The 18,613-nt window shown below is 40.1% G+C and overlaps 1 protein-coding gene across 1 annotated transcript in view; it reads left to right on the forward strand.

The window, feature by feature from the left end:
* The window catches only part of spire2 (spire-type actin nucleation factor 2), a 31,204-nt gene extending 12,713 nt beyond the window's left edge, over positions 1–18,491 (forward strand). Inside the window, exons 4-15 of the mRNA XM_044356319.1 lie at positions 603–683; positions 809–973; positions 1,939–2,025; positions 2,437–2,554; positions 5,092–5,258; positions 7,061–7,283; positions 10,051–10,178; positions 11,550–11,687; positions 11,828–11,895; positions 12,825–12,852; positions 13,434–13,531; positions 16,964–18,491. Of these exons, the coding sequence (XP_044212254.1) occupies positions 603–683; positions 809–973; positions 1,939–2,025; positions 2,437–2,554; positions 5,092–5,258; positions 7,061–7,283; positions 10,051–10,178; positions 11,550–11,687; positions 11,828–11,895; positions 12,825–12,852; positions 13,434–13,531; positions 16,964–17,387 (1,725 nt within the window). The 3' untranslated portion in view covers positions 17,388–18,491. The remainder of the gene's footprint in view (positions 1–602; positions 684–808; positions 974–1,938; positions 2,026–2,436; positions 2,555–5,091; positions 5,259–7,060; positions 7,284–10,050; positions 10,179–11,549; positions 11,688–11,827; positions 11,896–12,824; positions 12,853–13,433; positions 13,532–16,963) is intronic.
* Positions 18,492–18,613: the final 122 nt, after the last annotated feature.

Raw genomic sequence — 18,613 nt, forward strand, 5'->3', positions numbered from 1 at the left:
ACAGTTAGGTGAACCCAAGAGGACGCTCTGCTACAGTACCATTACACTATTCTATGCATCTTAAAGAGAACTGAGACTATACATGGCCCCTAGACACACCTGGCAGAGATCTGCACTCAACTGAATGCACTCTTCTAGTTACAACTGAGATCTGGGAACACAACATAAAACACAAGCACTCAGATAGTTTTAATCAAACCCCCAGTTTAGTCAAATGTATTTGGAAGAGAAAATCAAGGTAAACTTGTTGTAAACATCAGTCACAGTACAGACCCGATCCCTGGTTCAACCCCTTGACCTTCTGTACTTGCTGTACTGGTGCCTGCACAAGGTTTTCCTAAGGAGCGAGGGATTATTATTATTATTGACAGCTTGTGTTTCTTGCCCTCGACTTCAGTGACACATAAACAAAAACTTCTTCCATCAAAACAATTTGAAAGATGCTCTAATCACATAAAATTTCCACACACAGTCAATGTAAAAACACTGAGTTTTAATTATGGGGCACGCAAACACCAATGTTTGAAATATTGTCAGTGTTGAAAACTGTAATCATTCAAAAAAAAAAAGGTAAAATGTTTTATCTGGTTTTTATTACGCAGTTGTTGAAGAAGATCACAACAGAGGAAGCTGTTGAAGACAAGTCTACAGCTGAGCTGGACGCCCTGAAACACAGAGACTGGGTGAGACGAGACGAGCGAGGGCACGGTGTGACGGGGAGGACAATACAACAGTGTGTCTGACTGAAGTGTTGTTGTGTTGATGCATACAGATGTGTGTGTTGTTGAGGTTGTTGTTTTCATTCCAGGCACGTCTCTGGGTGCAGCTGATGAAGGAGCTCAGGCAGGGAGTGAAGCTGAAGAAGGTGCAGGAGCAGCCGTTCAACCCGCTACCCACCGAGTACAGCCTCACACCGTTCGAGATGCTGATGCAGGACATACGAGCACGCAAGTTCCAGCTACGCAAAGTCATGGTGAGACATACGACTTAGTTTGATGACATATGAAAATTTCGAATGTGGTGATGAAAATATCAGGTGTTAACTGGTTAAAATGTCTTAATGTTAATTCTTCACATGTGAAATATTGAACGGCAGTGACAGCTTACATGGAAGCACTCAAGAATCATGAAAGTGATACGGAAGTGGCACTCGAAGAATAAGAGATGAAAGCAATTAAAATGAGATGGAACAAAGCAGATGAAATGTCAGCAGAGGTTTAAATTGCTGAAAGCAATTGAATCAAAACATCCCAGATCTTAAGGATGCAAATCATGAAATCTTTCCTTCTTTTATGAAATCTTAATCCTGCCAAAAATGCTGTGATCATTACTTGACTTGGCAGGAGTCACACTGTGACTCATGTCTTCTAAAGACCTTGAATCTCATATTCTCTTTTACTGACAATGCACTACACCATATATAGGATCTATGTAGGATCCAGGAGAAAATATTATGTAGCAGGCATACGTGTAGCAGAGTGTCACCTTGAGGCTTTTTCCACAGGCAGATACATAATTCAGCCTCAGAGCACAAATATTAATGAAGGCTTCTCTATCCGTCTGTTGTTCTGGCAGCAGTTCATTGCCAGAAATCACTAATTGGATTATAGAGACTGTGTATTCACTATAATTGGGTTTTTTAGTATTGTGATGTATAGTGTTTGCGCATTATAATTACTTTATACAATTAGATATAATATATCTAGTGGTGTATGGCAATCATATCATATTAGGAGTCTTGTATGAGTATTGTGTAGATTTTTGTGTGTGGTATTATTGCATATTTTATTTTACAGTCTATATTCTGTGGACTAATGATGGACTTAATTTGCTCTAAAATATTTCAAGAGCCAAGAGTTACTGTGTACTGCGCTACCCAGAGTGAATGCTTTACAGACACGGTGCTACAGATAGTATTGTTCTTCTTGTCTTTCTCAGGTGGATGGTGACATTCCTACCAGAGTGAAGAGAAACGCCCACGAACTGATACTGGATTTCATCAGGTCAAGACCTCCACTCAAACCAGTGAGTGTGCTTATTCTTGTAATACAAGTTCACAGCAGTCATGTGGAGGAGGGTATCTACAGGAGTGTCTTTTTTTTTTTACTGGTTATCCATGTGATGTCCTGAAAAATTAGGATGTATCATACCTGAGCAATACAGAATGATGTATGTAATAACCACTGTAGAAAGAAAGATATGTGTATAATTTAAAGTGAATAGCCTAATAGATTGGTCTGCAAACAAAGGTTTATTAGGTTTAACTCTTGAGGTTAAGTATAATATATTAGTATAATATATGCATAGACTGACACATTACTAACACTAGCTACCATTTATACATAATGTAACTAGCCTTTACTAGTAACTCGTTTTTTTTCTACTGTCTATCTACTTTTTCAGAAGTATTAATGAGTTCTGATGATTTCTCATCAGGTTGGGGAGCGCAGCCTCCCTCCTCCTCCCCCGCAGGAGCAGTCCCTCCATGACCGGGTCCTGGCTGAGATCAAGCAGGAGAGAAAGCTCAGGCCTGTGGTCCTGCCCAACTCCAGACGTAAGGGGACAATCACTCACCGCAGGTTGATACATACCTTAATTAAAGCCACACTCCACAGGTCAAACTCACAACGGTGACTTTATCTGTCAGTGCTGAAAAATCGTAATCTAGTTCTTTGAATACTGAATGTAAAATACGGTCATGAAAACAGAAACAACAACCCTTTTCATTTACTGCTGAAATACAATTATCAAGTTTTGTATTGGCAAAATGCATCTGTCTTCATAGGAACAGTTTAATGATGTCTGGCATTATGGTGATATTAAGAGAAGTAAAAGATGAGGTCTACTGGCTGCTTTAGACTTTATTCTTAATGTGCCTGTGTGTTTGTGTTTGTCTCTAAAAAGCCTATTTTAAATCAATGCATGACTTTCATAGTGACCCATGTTACACTCTTGCTGTGCTATCCAGAAAGTAAATGTTATACTGAAGGTGAATGGACAACCCACTCTGCTAAATAATGATTTCAGGGCTGAAGCTGTAGTTAGTACACTCTGTACCGTAGCCTGTGATGGTCACACTTGAGTTAAGTACTGTGTACAAGTTTGTAAGCTGTAGTGTGTAACAAGAGTATTTTTTCCATTTTGAGCTACAGTATATGTGGAGGTGGTATTGTATTTCATAAATATTGACCAGCTATTTACAGATCAAGGTCAATTCAGTGTGTAGGCTGTTGATAAAGGAGCCTCATTTTGCAAACATGCTGGACAAAAAACACACTGATTGCTTTGTTTTAAGCAGCTGTTGCTAAGTTGTGAAGACAAGAGGTTAGGTCTCTGGAAATGATTAGTAACATTATTATTGCAACAGTACAGTACAGTGGTCAGAGAGACTGGAACTAGGCAACCCCTCATTTTAGTCAGCCTTGAACTTGCTGATATGTCCATGAACAAGGCACTGAATCCCCACTAGTTTTTCTTCAGTTCTGGTGAAAAACCGTCAAGAATCACATAGTGAATTAAATTATTTGCACTGCGAAGATACTTCATATTACTGGTGGTACTTTCTGAAGCAGTACTGTACAGCTTTGGCAGTAGTGACTGGCATTAGCACCAGCACCACCACCAAACAAGTTGAACTGATTGTTAGTAGAATCAATGTCTCTCATGTCATAGCAAGTGTTCCCATTAAACCAGTGGCTTCCTGTCTCAACCCCTGGTCCACAGCAACTTCTGGCTGAGTGTGTAGATAAACTTTTTTTAAAGTTTTTTTTACCTATTTGACTATCAGTCATTTCCAGAAAGGTTAAAGCTGCAATATTTTTTTTTCTTTTGGCCACATGGGGGCAGATGAACAATCTGAAAACACACTAATGACACATTAGCATGATATATACTGTAGATGTTATGGCTAACATATTAGCAAACAGCTTCCTATTACACATTCAGCAGCCACAGAGCAACATTAGCATTTATTTGAAGTCATGGTCTGGCCACATGGTATATATAGGTCCAATATTCACTCTCCTTTTAGTTCCGTTTTAGTCAGCAGAAAGAGGCAGCAGAAACTAGCTGTAAACACAACAGTGACGAATAAGTTGTCATGGCTAACTGTTAGCACTCAGTTGCTTACTTAACATCCAGCAGACACAAAACAATATTAGCATTTATTTAGAGTCTTTCTGTTGTCCTGTCCAATATTCACTCTCCTTTGAGCGTTGTTTTGGTCTCCATCAACTCCTGAGAAAAATATCTGTCCCTTAAGCTGCTAAATGCTCCATTACCAGCTAGTTTCTAACTTTTTCTGTTTGGTGCTGGACAGATTTTCTTTCTTTTTCGCCAAAAATGTTGTTTGCCACTACAAATGACTCCTTTCACACTTCATATAGCCATTTGAGCAATTCTTAAAAAATATGAATAAGGGCAGCCCTTTCCCCAGTTGGGTGTAGTACAACAATCTGTAAACATTGACTATCCCCTTATAAAGTTGATATGGCAAATGTGTTAGCTCTGATTTGGATTTCACCAATTCCTCAAGGAAGTATCTGATTCTTAAGCAGCTAACCAGCTATTTGCTAATTTTGTCTGTCTGTTGTTTGGTGCTGGGCAGGTAGTGTACAGTAGGTTTATCAGAGGTTTTTTGTTAAAACAGCTGCCTGCTTTCCCCGGTTCAAGTCTGGCTGGGGACCATTGTTGCATATCTCTGTTATTTGCTGTCATCTGTCTACAGTCTGCAATAGAGGAATAAAAAGGCCAAAAATACCTTAATGTATAAACAATTCTGATTAGTGCAGCTTTAAGTGCTGTTAGTACTTGAAGAACAGTGTCCTCTAGTCTGTCTGCTTTGTGCTTTAAAGCAACACAGCAAATGTTGCTCCAAATACAACTAAGTGACACACTATGACATTAACTGCAGTGTAAAAAGTGCTTCCAGTGTTGGTCTTGTTGGTTTACTGTAATTATACTCATGTCTAAAATTGAGTGTGGTAGTGAGTTATTGATGCTGAAAAGCTGCACGCAGCACACAGAATCACTGATCTCAGTGCCTCTGACATCTTTGTTCCCTGACAGTGTTTTTGGTTTCTCTTCCCTCAGCGTTTGGCTCTCTGCCCTGCCTGGCTCAGACTTGTCCTTGTAATGTCAAATCTACTTCATGTATCGACCTGTCCGTATCGGAGCCCGGCCCCCGGCCGCCGTCCCGCCCTCGCGTCCTGCTCAAGGCCCCGACTCTGGCTGAGATGGAGGAGATGAACATATCTGAGGTGAGGCGAGGCATTGAGGTCTTGGAGGGGTGAAAAATACAAATTGTTGGAATCATTGTTGCCATCTGTAAGGGCTGACAGCAGCACATGTTTTGTTTCACAGCCTAAGTGGGTTAAGAGGCCTGTCTGGTGAAAAGTGAATCAGTGATTGGGATGAATCCTCCACTCTTTTGCACAAAGACTCAACAACTTGGAAAATCGACTTTTTTTTCCCCTCTCTTGTTGCTCTGCGTTTCATCAAACATCAAAACTTGACAAAGTGTGTCTCTTTTACATTTCAGAGTTTAAAAAGATACCCTCACTGGCCCAAAGGGGGTGCTAGCTGCAGGTCAAAACTAAATTCTGCTTCATCCAGGGAAATAACATCTTTACTCTTGCCTTCTCAGTGACTTCAGTTTTCTTTTTCACCTCAGTTTTGCAGTCTGTAGTCTTTTCTTAGCTGTAAGTGAAATAAGCCAAATTTAGGTGAGAACGGTACCATGGGTATATGATGCTCTTTCTTTATTCCCTCTCTTCTACTTTGTTTGCAGCAAATATTTTTGTGGAAGTCTTACAAAACACAGTCTTTCACAGTAGTTTAAGCTTCCTTTGTGGTCACAGGCAAGCTCTTTGCATCCAGTAGTAATGTCCTGGCCTGTGAAGCAGTATGAACCCTCTGTCCAGTGGCACAGACCGTTAATACATACTGCAATATCCCATCTGCCACTCCAATATGAACACATTTAAAGCCGATTAAATTTTTCTGCAAACATTTCTTGGAGGCACAGCTGCCAAATAAGGGATTCTAGATGTTGTCCTTTTTTAGTTCAACAATCAAGATGTAAAATTGTCATCTTATTTTTCAACTACAGTACCAGTCAAAAGTTTGGACACACTTTCTCTTTAAAGTGAGTGGGAAAGTGTGTCCAAGCTTTTGACTTGTACTGTATGTACAGTAATACAACCATTTTCCTTTGAATTCTTGTATTTTCAAGGCTACAGAGGCAAAAAGCTAGTCATTCTTTGTTTAGCAATCCAAGCATTACTTGGGTTTATGAATTTCAATATTTATGTGCCCCCAGTCTTAGGTTTCAAGATTTGCATAATGTACTCTCTGTTTGATTATGCATTCTGTTGTAGACCTGGAACAATTTGTCAAGTATTAAAAAGGCTGATCAATAGAAAAATAAGCGGCAAGTATGTTGTCAATTAAAGGTAAAGTCAGCGATTCTGATCCAATACACTCTTTGTTAAATTCAGTGAATATCTCCTCACGGTCCACTAGCTGTCCGTTCTGTGTTTGCACTGAAAAAAAATCCAGTGTCCATACACTGCCGTGAGTCTGTAAATGAGCATGTAAACACAGTAGCTTGGAGCGAATCACACAACACTACTCCAGTCAATCAGCAGCAGGGGGCGTTGGTGCTCGTTCACAGGACAGGGGGACATCATCAGAGCAGCTGATGACAAATATCCCGCTGTAGATGTGTTTTCAACTTATCAACTGTATCAATGAATCAATACATACAAACACTGTCGATTTCTTCCTGCGCAGCCGACATGCAAACTATTTTGGTTCAGTAAATTTCTTCTGTCAGTCAGCCTAGTGAAGCTAGATGACAGTCAAATATTTTACTCTTATGTACTTTTTTATCCTGTCTGCTTTGTTTTCACTTCACCATGACTTAATTGTCTTCCTTCACCTCCGTTTCCACCTAATGCTGCCATCTTCCTTATCTCTCCTGTCCCTGCCTCATGATCCTCACTTTCCTTTTCCATTTCCTCCTCCACCCTGCCCTCCTCTTCACCTTGTCCTCCTGCAGGAGGAGGAGTCTCCAGACAATGCGGAGCTGAGGAGGGCAGATAGCTCCCCCACGCCTCTGAAAAGAGATCGCTCCTTTTCAGAGCACGACCTGGCCTTGCTCCGGGGGGAGATGCTTCCTTCACTCTCTGAGTCTACCCAGCTGGGTGGGGTGGTCAAGCTGAGGGGCGAGAGGCCGCGGTCCAGGACGCTGACAGGCGCCGGGCCACCTCCTTATCACAGAGGTCAGTACATAAATGTAGAGTGAATCCTTGGGAATGATTCTTCAGTTTATTAATGGGTCCTTTGTTCTGTATATGGAGTCATACAAAAGTAGAAAATCCTCTGGTCTGCTCTTTTCTGACTTTTAGATAAAGGCTGGAATTTGTTGACATAGAATTTATAGAAATTTAGTCCAAACTGGGTCTAATTGTTTCACACATTCATTAGATTTGGGTCCATCATCTATAGTGGAAAACACTCCACAAGGACTACAGAACTTGCCATTATCAAGACTGAACATTCTTCTAAATTATTAATAAAAAACAAAAAACATAGAAGAAACATAGAAGTTTTTTTATCTGCATGTAGATTTTAGCACCTTTAGACAAATTGCAATACATTTTTTGGAGGAGAATATCTTTAGTTGTCTAAATTTAGTTGCAATTGCACAGTTATTCACATTGAAATATGTTAGTTTTGTCATATAGGCCATGATAACAAGAATATGTTAAACAATAACTCTTTTTCAGGGTCAGATATATCATGCACCAAATTTGGTCACATTTATGTTGAAGCATTAAAAAAAAGTTTAGCAAAAAAAATCCAAATAGTGGAAAATGTGTTCAGGTGGGAGTGGGTGTGGCCCACATAGATAGACACATCAACAAAGAGTCAAGAAAAAAATCTTTTTTGGTTTATGAGCTAATTACATTCATTTGCCAGACGATTTTGTCCAAAGCAAGTTACAGCAAGTGCATTCAACCTCAGGGGGAACACCAGGTAGATGTTATTAAAGATTATGCATCCCTTTCAAAATAACACCCAACCATTTCAAAATAAAACGCCATGCCCGGCACCAAAATTAAATCACTTGTTACTTGACCCCTGGCCCAACTTCCCACCAAATTTTTATTAAACTGTTTATTAGGGGGGTTTTTTTTAGACAATGCTGCTAATAAAAAACATGGGGGCCAAACAATAGCTTCTTTGTGGAGACAATAAACTGAGTCAGCTGTTTTCGAGGCCTGGATTGCAGCATGTTTTGTTTTATTTTCATTTAACCCATACCCCATTCATCCTACAAGAGCATTTCTTTCACAGTGTTTCTCTACCAGGCTTCATGCACATTCAGGAGTCTGTGGATTATTAATCCTAAACAACCACTACTGCAGCTCATTTCTCTGGTTAGATCCTCTCTGATTGAAAGGAAGATGGTTAATGAGATCAGCTGCTGTAGCATTTGTTTGTAATGAAAACCTGCAGACTGTTGGCCCACGGCGGCGGACAATTCACACCTGCTGCAGTTGTAGCTCTTATCCCACAGAGGGAGACACAGTGTCAGTCATGTACATTTAGTCTGTATATTTATCATCATTTATGGATCAGTGGACTGGAGATTTGTATAAATTACATACAATCTGGCTGACGTCACAACCCGAGCTCCTGAAAATGGTTAAACTGCATTCAGATCATTGATACAGCGGCTACTAAAAGTCTCATTTCAAAGTTTCAAGTTCTTCTGCCTTGAGGCCTGGAAGGAAAGCAGTAATTCAGTAACCAGGAAGTCAAAAAGAAACCCAACAACTACTTACCTCTATTGCTAAATATGGAAAATAAGCACTTTCCATTTCCTTTGTAATTACAGAAAGTTGATTCAGTTGAAAGTAAAATGTTTTTGATGGATTTGGTTCAACCGTCAAGGCAATAAAATGATTAACTTGGTGTAGAAACTTTATATCCCCACTGCTTCCAATCTATCCTCACATATACCTCAAAAATTTCATCTCATTAAATTACCATTACCTCACTGAAATAAGAGCTGAATAACATGTCAGCCCCTCGTGGTTAAGTCCTTACAGTCCTTGCTGACAGAGGGTTGACAGGGATTACATCTGCTATGAAACTGCTCAGTGTTGTGATGGATCCTAATCAAATCTGAAGATGTGTTGATAAAGTCTAACTCACCGAAGGAGGGTGGAGGCTAATAGCTTTGAATAGTGTGCTGCATGTAAGCCACGGGGAGGATGTTATCTGTTTGATGGCCATGATTCATGCATTAGCAGCCTCGCCGTCCATATCCAGGGGTAATTGTTTGAAAAACGATCCCGACTTCTATTCACTCTCGGTCTCTCGCTGGATGCAAGCTGATCCACGCCACCGCATGCCACAAGCCTTAGACAAGGCCAAGCAATAGCTGGATGAAGATTTATTATGTAGTACATGACGCTGCCAACAGGGGACTCTCCAGCCTCAACTGCGTGAATGTGAGGATGTAAGCCCGTAAGCCCCCGGCTGTCATCAGCAGCTGATCCAAATTATATGTACTGATGATGTTTACCGGCCTTCCTCCCAGCCTGTTTACTGTCCATTAGAGCCAATTTGACACCTTCCATTTGCAGGATCGAAGAGGCACCCGCTGTCAGCTGTGTGGGGTGTGTTTTTAACCCCCTCCCTGAGCCTCTTCCGAGCTCCTTTTCTAAACCAGACCTCTCACTGTGATCTAAGTTACAGATGTAGCAGCAAGGATCCAATCACTCCACTGAAATCAGATTAATAATACATGACAGTGTTAGCGTCAATCAACAAATACTCTGAAGGGCTGAGATCTGAGACACAGCTGAATGAAAGAGGCTGATGTGTAATTTATGGACTTGTTAGACCAGGATTTGTGGCTGTCTTTCATTCACTCTCCGCTGTCCTCACTCGGTTCAGTCGTATCTAGTTCCCCCGAGAAACTCTTGTTCTTTTCTCTCTGTCTCTTTTCACTTTTCATCCACCCCACCACCCCAGCCTCCTTCCCAGTTCATGGCTGGGTGCCGCCCTCTCCGGCCCGCCTGTCTCTGAGTTCAGTCGACGAGACCACGGAGGGATCAGAAACGATATCCGGCTCCAGAGTTGGAGACGAGCACCAGTGGATGGTGAGTTGGAATCACAGCTGGCAGCACAGATGGCGCTTCACTAAAAGACTTCATGTGAAGTCTCAGTGGTCCCTCTGGTAATGGAAATGCACTGCAAAAACCTCCATCTTATCAAGTCATTTATGTCTATTATAGAGTCCAGAATCCAGAAAAATGACACTTCATTCTTTAAAATGATTGAGAGAAGTTCAGTGTTGAAATACAATAAACATAAAATTTAATAAAAGCAATATATAAAAAAATAAAAAAGCAAGGCTGAAAACATGTTTTTAACAGTTGCATAAAGGCCTCAACTAATTCACCGTCCTCAGATTCAGAGGACTACAGAAAGCAGCTTAACTGACTTATTTGTCTTAGGTATTGTTACAGTGAGCAGCAGAGAGATATCTTTGCATCATACCAACTTTAGAAATCACTGGGAAGTCCATAAACACATTTATACATGACAACAAAAGTCTTAACATGTATCCTAAAGCTAACTGGAAGTCAGAGCAGAGACTTCAGAACAGGAGTGATATGGACTCTTTTCTTTGTTGTAGTTTAAACTCTGGCAGCAGCTTTCTGTGTGAGCAGTAATTGGCTGATAGACTTTTTGGGCAGACCTTGCAGTAGTTGAGTCTACTTTAGATAAAAGCATGCACCAGCTTTTCTGCATCTATGGAAGAAAGAAAAGGTCTGACCTTGGCAATATTCTTAAAATAATAGAGGGCTGTTTAGTACCTAATAATACATTTGAATACATACAAAATATATTCACAGCTTTCAGAACTCAAATCTTCCCTCATGTACAATGATTATTACCTTGTGAGTCAGCTGGATTCACATGATCACAACATCATGAGATCATGCAAGAATCCATCTTATCAGGCTTCAAGTTATGTGCTTGAAGCCACCAATGGTTCAGACCAATCAGCATCCTATGAAGATTCTTGTGTGATCTCATGAATCCAGCTGCCTCACAAGGTAAGATGGTGATAGACGGTGATAGACAGATAGTTCATCTAATTTGATATTGAATTGCAATCAAGCAGCAAATCAGGAGCTGTGTTTAAAGCCACTTAAACACTAGTTCACTTTATTTATGTTTCATCATTTTGTTGTCTGAATTCTCAGTGTGAAAACCATGAGTCATGCCATCAAAACTTCCCACAACACAATCTAAAAAGTGCTTTAAAAAAAAAGTGTTAATAAAAATCTCACAATGTAATGTTTCACCTGTAATAGATGGGAAAAATACAGTGAAGCAGTCCTGCGGCAACTGTCAGTGAAAGCACAAAATGACGATTCATAAGTGTCCAAAATGTCACAAGATTGTTTAGTATTTAGTAACAGTTGTAACTAGATGTATGTTCTGCTGTCGGCTGTGTTCAGGAGGAGTTCAGCCACCCTGTAGAGAGTCTTGCCTTAACGGTGGATGAGGTCATCAACGTGCGCCGAGTGTTGGTCAAAGCAGAGATGGAGAAATTTCTTCAGAGCAAAGAACTCTACAATAACCTGAAGCGAGGGAAGGTAATAGAGAAGATGGCTGTTTCTCCACATGACATGTTTAACAGTAGATGGACTCAGAAACTCTTGTGTGTGTGTGTGTGTGTGTGTGTGTGTGTGTGTGTGTGTGTGTGTGTGTGTGTGTGTGTGTGTGTGTGTCTCAGGTTTGCTGCTGCTGCAGAGTGAAATTTCCTCTCTTCTCTTGGCCGTCTACCTGCTTACTGTGTAAAAGGTATCAAAGAAAACTTTCGTCTCACTTGTTAGGAATTTCTGACATGTTTACTCCGCATGCCACATTTATCTTTCAGTTCTACTTGATGTTCGTTGCAGGTTGCCAGAATTTTAGGTCATGAGTTCACTCTCCTCAAATAATACTTTGTTAATTCAGCTGTTTATTTATATATTTTCTATATATCTTATTTCACAACATGAAGGTCCGCATGCTGTTATATTGCTGTTAATTATGTATTTGTTGGCCCTAAAGTAGTCAAATTTAAATGTATTGAAATTAAATATTGCTGGAATCAGTCTACATAAGGTTGGGATGTTACTGCTTCCAAGTTGCTAAAACAGGGCAACATGTCCTCAGTGGCCTTGGTTTGTTGTTCAAACACAAAAATCTTTTTGCCTCTTTATTTCTTATTGAATATCCTTTAAACAGACATTATACATATTTACTAAAGGATCATTAAGGGAACATTGCAATTTATTACAATTTGGAACTTATTTTTGTAGTTTTGTCCAGTAGTAGTCCCAGCAGTTATGAAAACATGTACAAAGTAATGCTGAGATCTCGGAACATGGCAGCTTCACTACAACAAAGTCCAAAAGGGCACAAAACACGAGCAGGTAGTAAACAAACCAACAGTTTACTCAGATTATCTAAACCACTTTATTTGGTGGTAAAAGTGAAAGTGAGTGTGTGACATGTCAGTAATAATCCTTCATTGTACAAGAAAACAAAAATAAGTTGTAATAAACTGGACTTATCTGACACAAGATATAATGTATTTAACGATGGAGATGAGTAACCAAGCTAATTATAGTCATTGATATTGATCAGCAGCCCAATCAGCTACCACAGATTTTATTTTATTACACAGGCCAGTTAAGATTTTTACTTTTTCCCCTTTAACATTCAGGCATTTCTTTCACTTCCAGGTCTGTCTGTGGCTCCTGCAGTGCAAAGGTAACTTATGTAGTGCTTATATTTTAGAACGCTGTCTGGTTTATTTTTTATGAACTATTGTTCTGTGCTTATTTGGCTCACTCTTTAATTTATAAGGAATTACCAATAACTAATACATTAAAAAGAAATAGTTTAACACGCATTATGTTAACAGTTAATTCAAGTGGCTGGTGTTTCTGTTGACGTTTTTTCTTTTGTTGCTTTTGGTTTTTGTTGCCTCAGTCCCAGGCCGTGTTGGATGTGTGGTTCTGTGCTCTATAGGTTTGGCTGTTTGGACAATGTTGTGTGTTTTTGTGGTTTTCTATCATGTGTTTTGTGCTGTTGTCTGTTTATTGGGTAATGTGACTCCTTCTGTGTTGTGCAACATTGTTGTAGTCTGTCTTAATTAAAGTGTGTGCATTTGTTACAGTTATACGTTGATTTGTAATAGTGTGATGAGTCTTGGTTATTTGGTGTCTCTAGTGTTTGTGTGTTTGAATCTATTGGCTGTACTTGTACACTTCTATAACCCTTATAGTAAAACTTGCCATCAAATTCTGTAACGATGCAGTTTTTTTTCTCGTCATGTGTCTGGTCTCCAGATGAAGATTCCCTCAAAGAAGATGGCCCATATTCCTGTCTACACTGTGGGCTTTCACAGCACTCCAAAGAGTCACGGACATAAAAGCCAAGTCTATAAGTAAGTCTGTGTTTGTCTGTTTGACTGTAGAGACACCAGAGACACTGTCAGAGCCAGTTTGTCATTTATAATATATGAAATGATCAAGTCTGAATTATTAATAACATATTTTTACATAAATGCCCTCATAACCCAAAAATATTTCTGTGGCACTTGATGTAAATGTTAACATGTAAAAAGGTTATTATGCAACAAAACATGATTTTAAAAAAAAGTAGCTTACATAACTTTCCTTAAACAGCTGAAATGAGTTTGTGACTGTTGCACAAATTTCTTTCATGGAGGTATGATTACTTACAACTACATCAAAACATCATGTGCGTTGTAACATGAATTCCTCTGCAATCTGCTTCAAATGAATACATGACACATCACATAGATATCAAAGATCAATAATCTATCTTTCTGAGTTCTTCAAAGACTTTTGTTCTGAAAGATTTTCAAGATCATATATATATGCACAGTTTACATACCCTGGCATAATCTGCAAGATGTGTACCATTCATAGTGTCTGTAGTTGTGACCATAAAACTCAATTTTGGTCTCATCACTCCAAATAACTTTGTTCCAGAAGTTTTGAGGCTTGTCTAGGTGCTGTTTGGCATATTGTTAGCAGGCTGTTTTGTGGCGTTGGCACAGTAACAGCTTTTTTTTTGGCAACTTGACCGCGCATCCCATTTTTGTTCAAGTACCTCCTTATTATGCATCTTGAAACAACCACATGCAACTTTCAGCTGAAGTTGCATGTGGGTTTTTCTTTGCAATCTGAACAATTTTCCTTGCACTTGTGGCTGAAATCTTTGTTGTTCTACCTGTCGGTGGTTTGGTATCAACAGAACCCTCAATTTTCCACTTCTTTATCAGAGCTTGAACACTACTGATTGGCATTTTCAAATCTTTGGATATCTGCTTATATCCTTTTCCTGATTTATAAAGTTCAACTCCCTTTTCTCACAGGTCCTTTGACAGTTCTTTTGCTTCATGGCTCAGTATCCAGTAAAGTCAGAACAGCCCTGGACGAAATGTGCATGGGTCTCTCAAGAGCTAAGAAACTCATTGACTATTTATACACAGGCACTAATTACAATCAAACAAGTCACATAGCCATTTAAACCTGTGTATGTCAACTTGTGTGTATATCATCAGGCCTAATTGATGATTTCAGTTATCATTATGGTTTAAAAAGGGCACACACAATTATGTGAAAATAAATGGCTTCACACCTGACCACTATCCCTAAGTAAAATAAAAGTTTTCAGCATGATCAGTCATATTTTCCAAAAAATGGCCAATATATTTCACAAATTCTACCAAGGTATGTAAACTTATGAGCACAACTATATATATATATATATATAGTTGTGTATAGTTGTATAGCAAAGCATATATATATATATATATAATATATATATATATGCTTTGCTTGTGAATTACTGGATAATTTTACATCTCAAGGCCACTGAAATTTTTAAAATCAAACAATCTGATAAGGAAAAATCCATTTTTGGTTGAACTATCTACCTCCCTGTTATATATGCAACCCGTCACAAGATATAATTGTTGGGAACCACTGGCTTAGAGCAGGATTAGTCCACAGCTACTGGCCAGATCATCATGAAATTAGCTGTGGATATTCAAGCTCTTCAGGAGATTATCCGAATGTTTTTGGTATCCGCATGACCATCATTGGACCAAAATTTGCACTTGAAAGATCACAAACACATTCACTTCAGCCCATCTTAGGAAAACTAACAAATTAGCCTTGTTTTTTTGTCCAAAGTTCACTGGAGGTAAAGCTGACATGACATTTGGATGGACTCCTAGCTTGTGACACAGACACTCAGTGCCAGTTTCCCCACAGTCCTTCCAACCAATCACTTTGCTTTGTTAAACCCAAGGACAAACGCACACCTCGGGTTAAGAACACAGGTTAAAGCTATTTAAGTCTGCCCCTCCCTCAAGCCACTGACTGCTAACCTTCTCCAACCTAAGCAGAAGCAGCCTCTGTGCTTACCTCAACCAATCGCAGATTGCCTGCTCAATCCAATCACCAGCATCTAGCCCGCCCCTCCCCTCTCCATCCCTTTGTTATATAATCAGTGCGGTGCCTCTCCCAAGGCCTCTAAGCAGCCATTATGTAATAATTACCCAGCTGTCATTAATATCCTCACTCCTTGTGCCTGAGTTAAGACAGACGTACAAATGAGGGTGAGAGATGGATGGAAAGAAGGGTGGAGCGAGAGAGCTTCACAGTGAGTTAGAGAGAGAGAGAGAGAGAGTGCTGGCATGGTGTTGTGCTGCTCTGCTGTCTAACACCTGTCATCACTACCCGCCCGTGCAGTGATAAGGACAGAAATAGTAGGTTTTATAACAGTGAATGTTAGTGTTATTTTAATCAGAAAAGCTGACCTTAATCTTTTCGTTAGTGACTGTGTGGGTCCCACCCCACTGCTGCATGTCTTTTTTTTTTTGTTACACAATTTATCATGTCATGTTTATATTTTATTCACTTTAAATGAGCTTAGACAGACAAACAAGATCAAGTCTAGCTTTTTTTTTTCCCAGACGTTCCACTTTGGGAAATGGGGAAATGGGATATGTGTCTATTTATCTTTTTGGAATATTAATCACTCTATAATGCGTTTTTAAATGCTGCCACAACACATTTTTACGAAAGCGTTCTTACAGACACAATTAGCTTAATGGGCTTTTGAGTGCAGAAAAATGAGACAGACTGAGAGTGACAGCTGCAAATAAGAGAGAAAATAATGTGAAGAAAAGGATGTTTTAACATATTATTATTCTTTTGTGATCAGTGTTATAACAGTAACAACAAGCAATCTGAATCCAGCACAGGAATGGTGGACTCCACCACTACCAATAAAAACTATTTTATAGAGATGTCAATACTCAATGTGAATACACTGAATGGCTTTTGAAGGAAAAAATGCTGACCATAAATAACACGATTTCATGAAAATATGATGGATCATAACTTAAACCAAACATGTATAGTGACATTTTGGTCATTATTTGATTAAAGGGTGAGATTTTCAGTATTGTTAAAAAAGACATGGCTGTCCATTTTTTTTAGGATATGATATAAAACTTGGCTTATGATATGAAATGTGGTGTTTTGAGGAATTGATGGCTATGAGAATACGCCCATTTTAAACAACCATTGATTTGAACAAACATCATTTATTCTTTGAGAATTTGAAACTTGTTTTGCCGCACTGAGCTCGATACCATTAAAATTAATAGATCACCAAGGTTATTTTCTCAGACTTGAAAAAGCCGCTCAGTGAAATTTATGCTATGAATTTCTACACTTATGTCAGTCAAAAAGAAGAGTAAACTTGTGGATGCATCAACTTTTGGGTTTCCCAATATGAATATAAACCCTTCCCATCCCTCCCTGTCCCTCCGCAGGTCCCTGCGCACTCTGTCCCGCCGCTCGGTAGAGGAGGAGTTTCCCCATCTGTACGCACATGGCTGCACGCTCCGAGACATCTGCGCTGAATGCACCAAATTTGTCGCCGATGTCATTTCTTCCAGCCGTCGGAGCCTGGACATCCTTAACAACACTCCCAAGAGGGAAGCCAAAGCTGCCGCTGCCGCCGCCGCCGCCGCCACCGCTGCTGCTCAGAGACCACAGTTGCAACGTCAATCCAACCTCGAGACTTTCCCTCAACCCAGCCCTCCCCTGCTGAGTCACCCTCCACCTTACCCGCAGTCACCCGGTCACCCCCAGCTCCCTCCACAGTCCTATCATCACCAACAGCGGCTTCATGCGTCATCGCCGTCTCCTTCACTGAAGCTCCACGCCAAGACCATCAACAATGTGAACCAATGAGTAGACTGACACTGACACACACACACACACTCACACACACTCCCTACTCAAGTTGTGCTGCTCCTGTGGTGCACTGTTTGCACACACACAGAAAAACGTAGGGTTCTTCAAGGGTTCTCGTGGTCAGATGTACAGTACTGATTCAAAAAGCCATGTGATTGGTTCAAATAAAACTAGATAGTAAATAAGAACACATAATATAGTGGGGGTCCTTTAAAGTTGTTGCTGGTTTGGAGCATTAAATGCATTATTCAATGATTATGCTATGATACAGTATATAAATCTAAAAAACTCAAGCTAAAACTAAACCCTTTTTAGTAAGAATCAAGAGACCCTAAACCACCACCACGTCACCCATCATCCAATTCCCAACCACATCATCCTCCATATCTCACCCAGCAGATGTGCCCACACTTGTACAAACACACACACACACACACACACACACACATGCACAGAGCCTCCCTCCCCCTCCAGTCTCTTACTTTGTTAAGGTTTGAGCAAGGACCTGCCTTATCTCTTGCACCATGACTTCACTCCCAGATGCTCACAGCTGGTAGGGAGACAAACATGGGAGCAGAGGGCAGGTGAGGAAAGACACTGTGAGAGGAAAGGTGGAGGTGGGGTTGGGTGGTGGTAGTTTTAGGGGGATAAAAGCTACGCAGCATAGAGTCGACATGTAAACCTTGCATTTTAGCTCTCTGTGGTTGCCTTGTTTTTGTCATGAATGTAACTTAGAGACACAGAAACAGAATTGTAAAATTATTAGCTCGTACACAGCATAATAAAATGTATTTTTAATCATCCAAAAAAGGGATTTGTAATGAGCGGCTGCTGCATAGCGAGGCCTCTTTTGCATTTTAGACATGCTTGAAAAGTCCCAGGTACAGCTGGACGAGGTACGACAGCGGCGACACTGTGAATGTAACCGGGCTGAAGCTGCAGACTGCACCTTTAACCGACGCAGCATGATGATGATGATGATGTGAAGCGAGCAGATGAAACTCCCGCCTCTCTCACACTCCCCATGGACGCTTGCAATCTGCTCTGGTTTTGTAAACACTAAGTAAACCTCAACTGCAATAAAATCAAACGACAAACACAGTCATCGCTGTCTGTGAGTTTTACTGTCCCGATCTGTGTGCTGGTTCAGCTGCTGTGTGTCGCCACAGAACAGCTTCAGTAGCCACAGAGCTTCATAGATAAATAGAAACAAAATGATGTAT

Source organism: Thunnus albacares, chromosome 7 (genome assembly GCF_914725855.1).
Source record: "Thunnus albacares chromosome 7, fThuAlb1.1, whole genome shotgun sequence".
NCBI lineage: Eukaryota > Metazoa > Chordata > Actinopteri > Scombriformes > Scombridae > Thunnus > Thunnus albacares.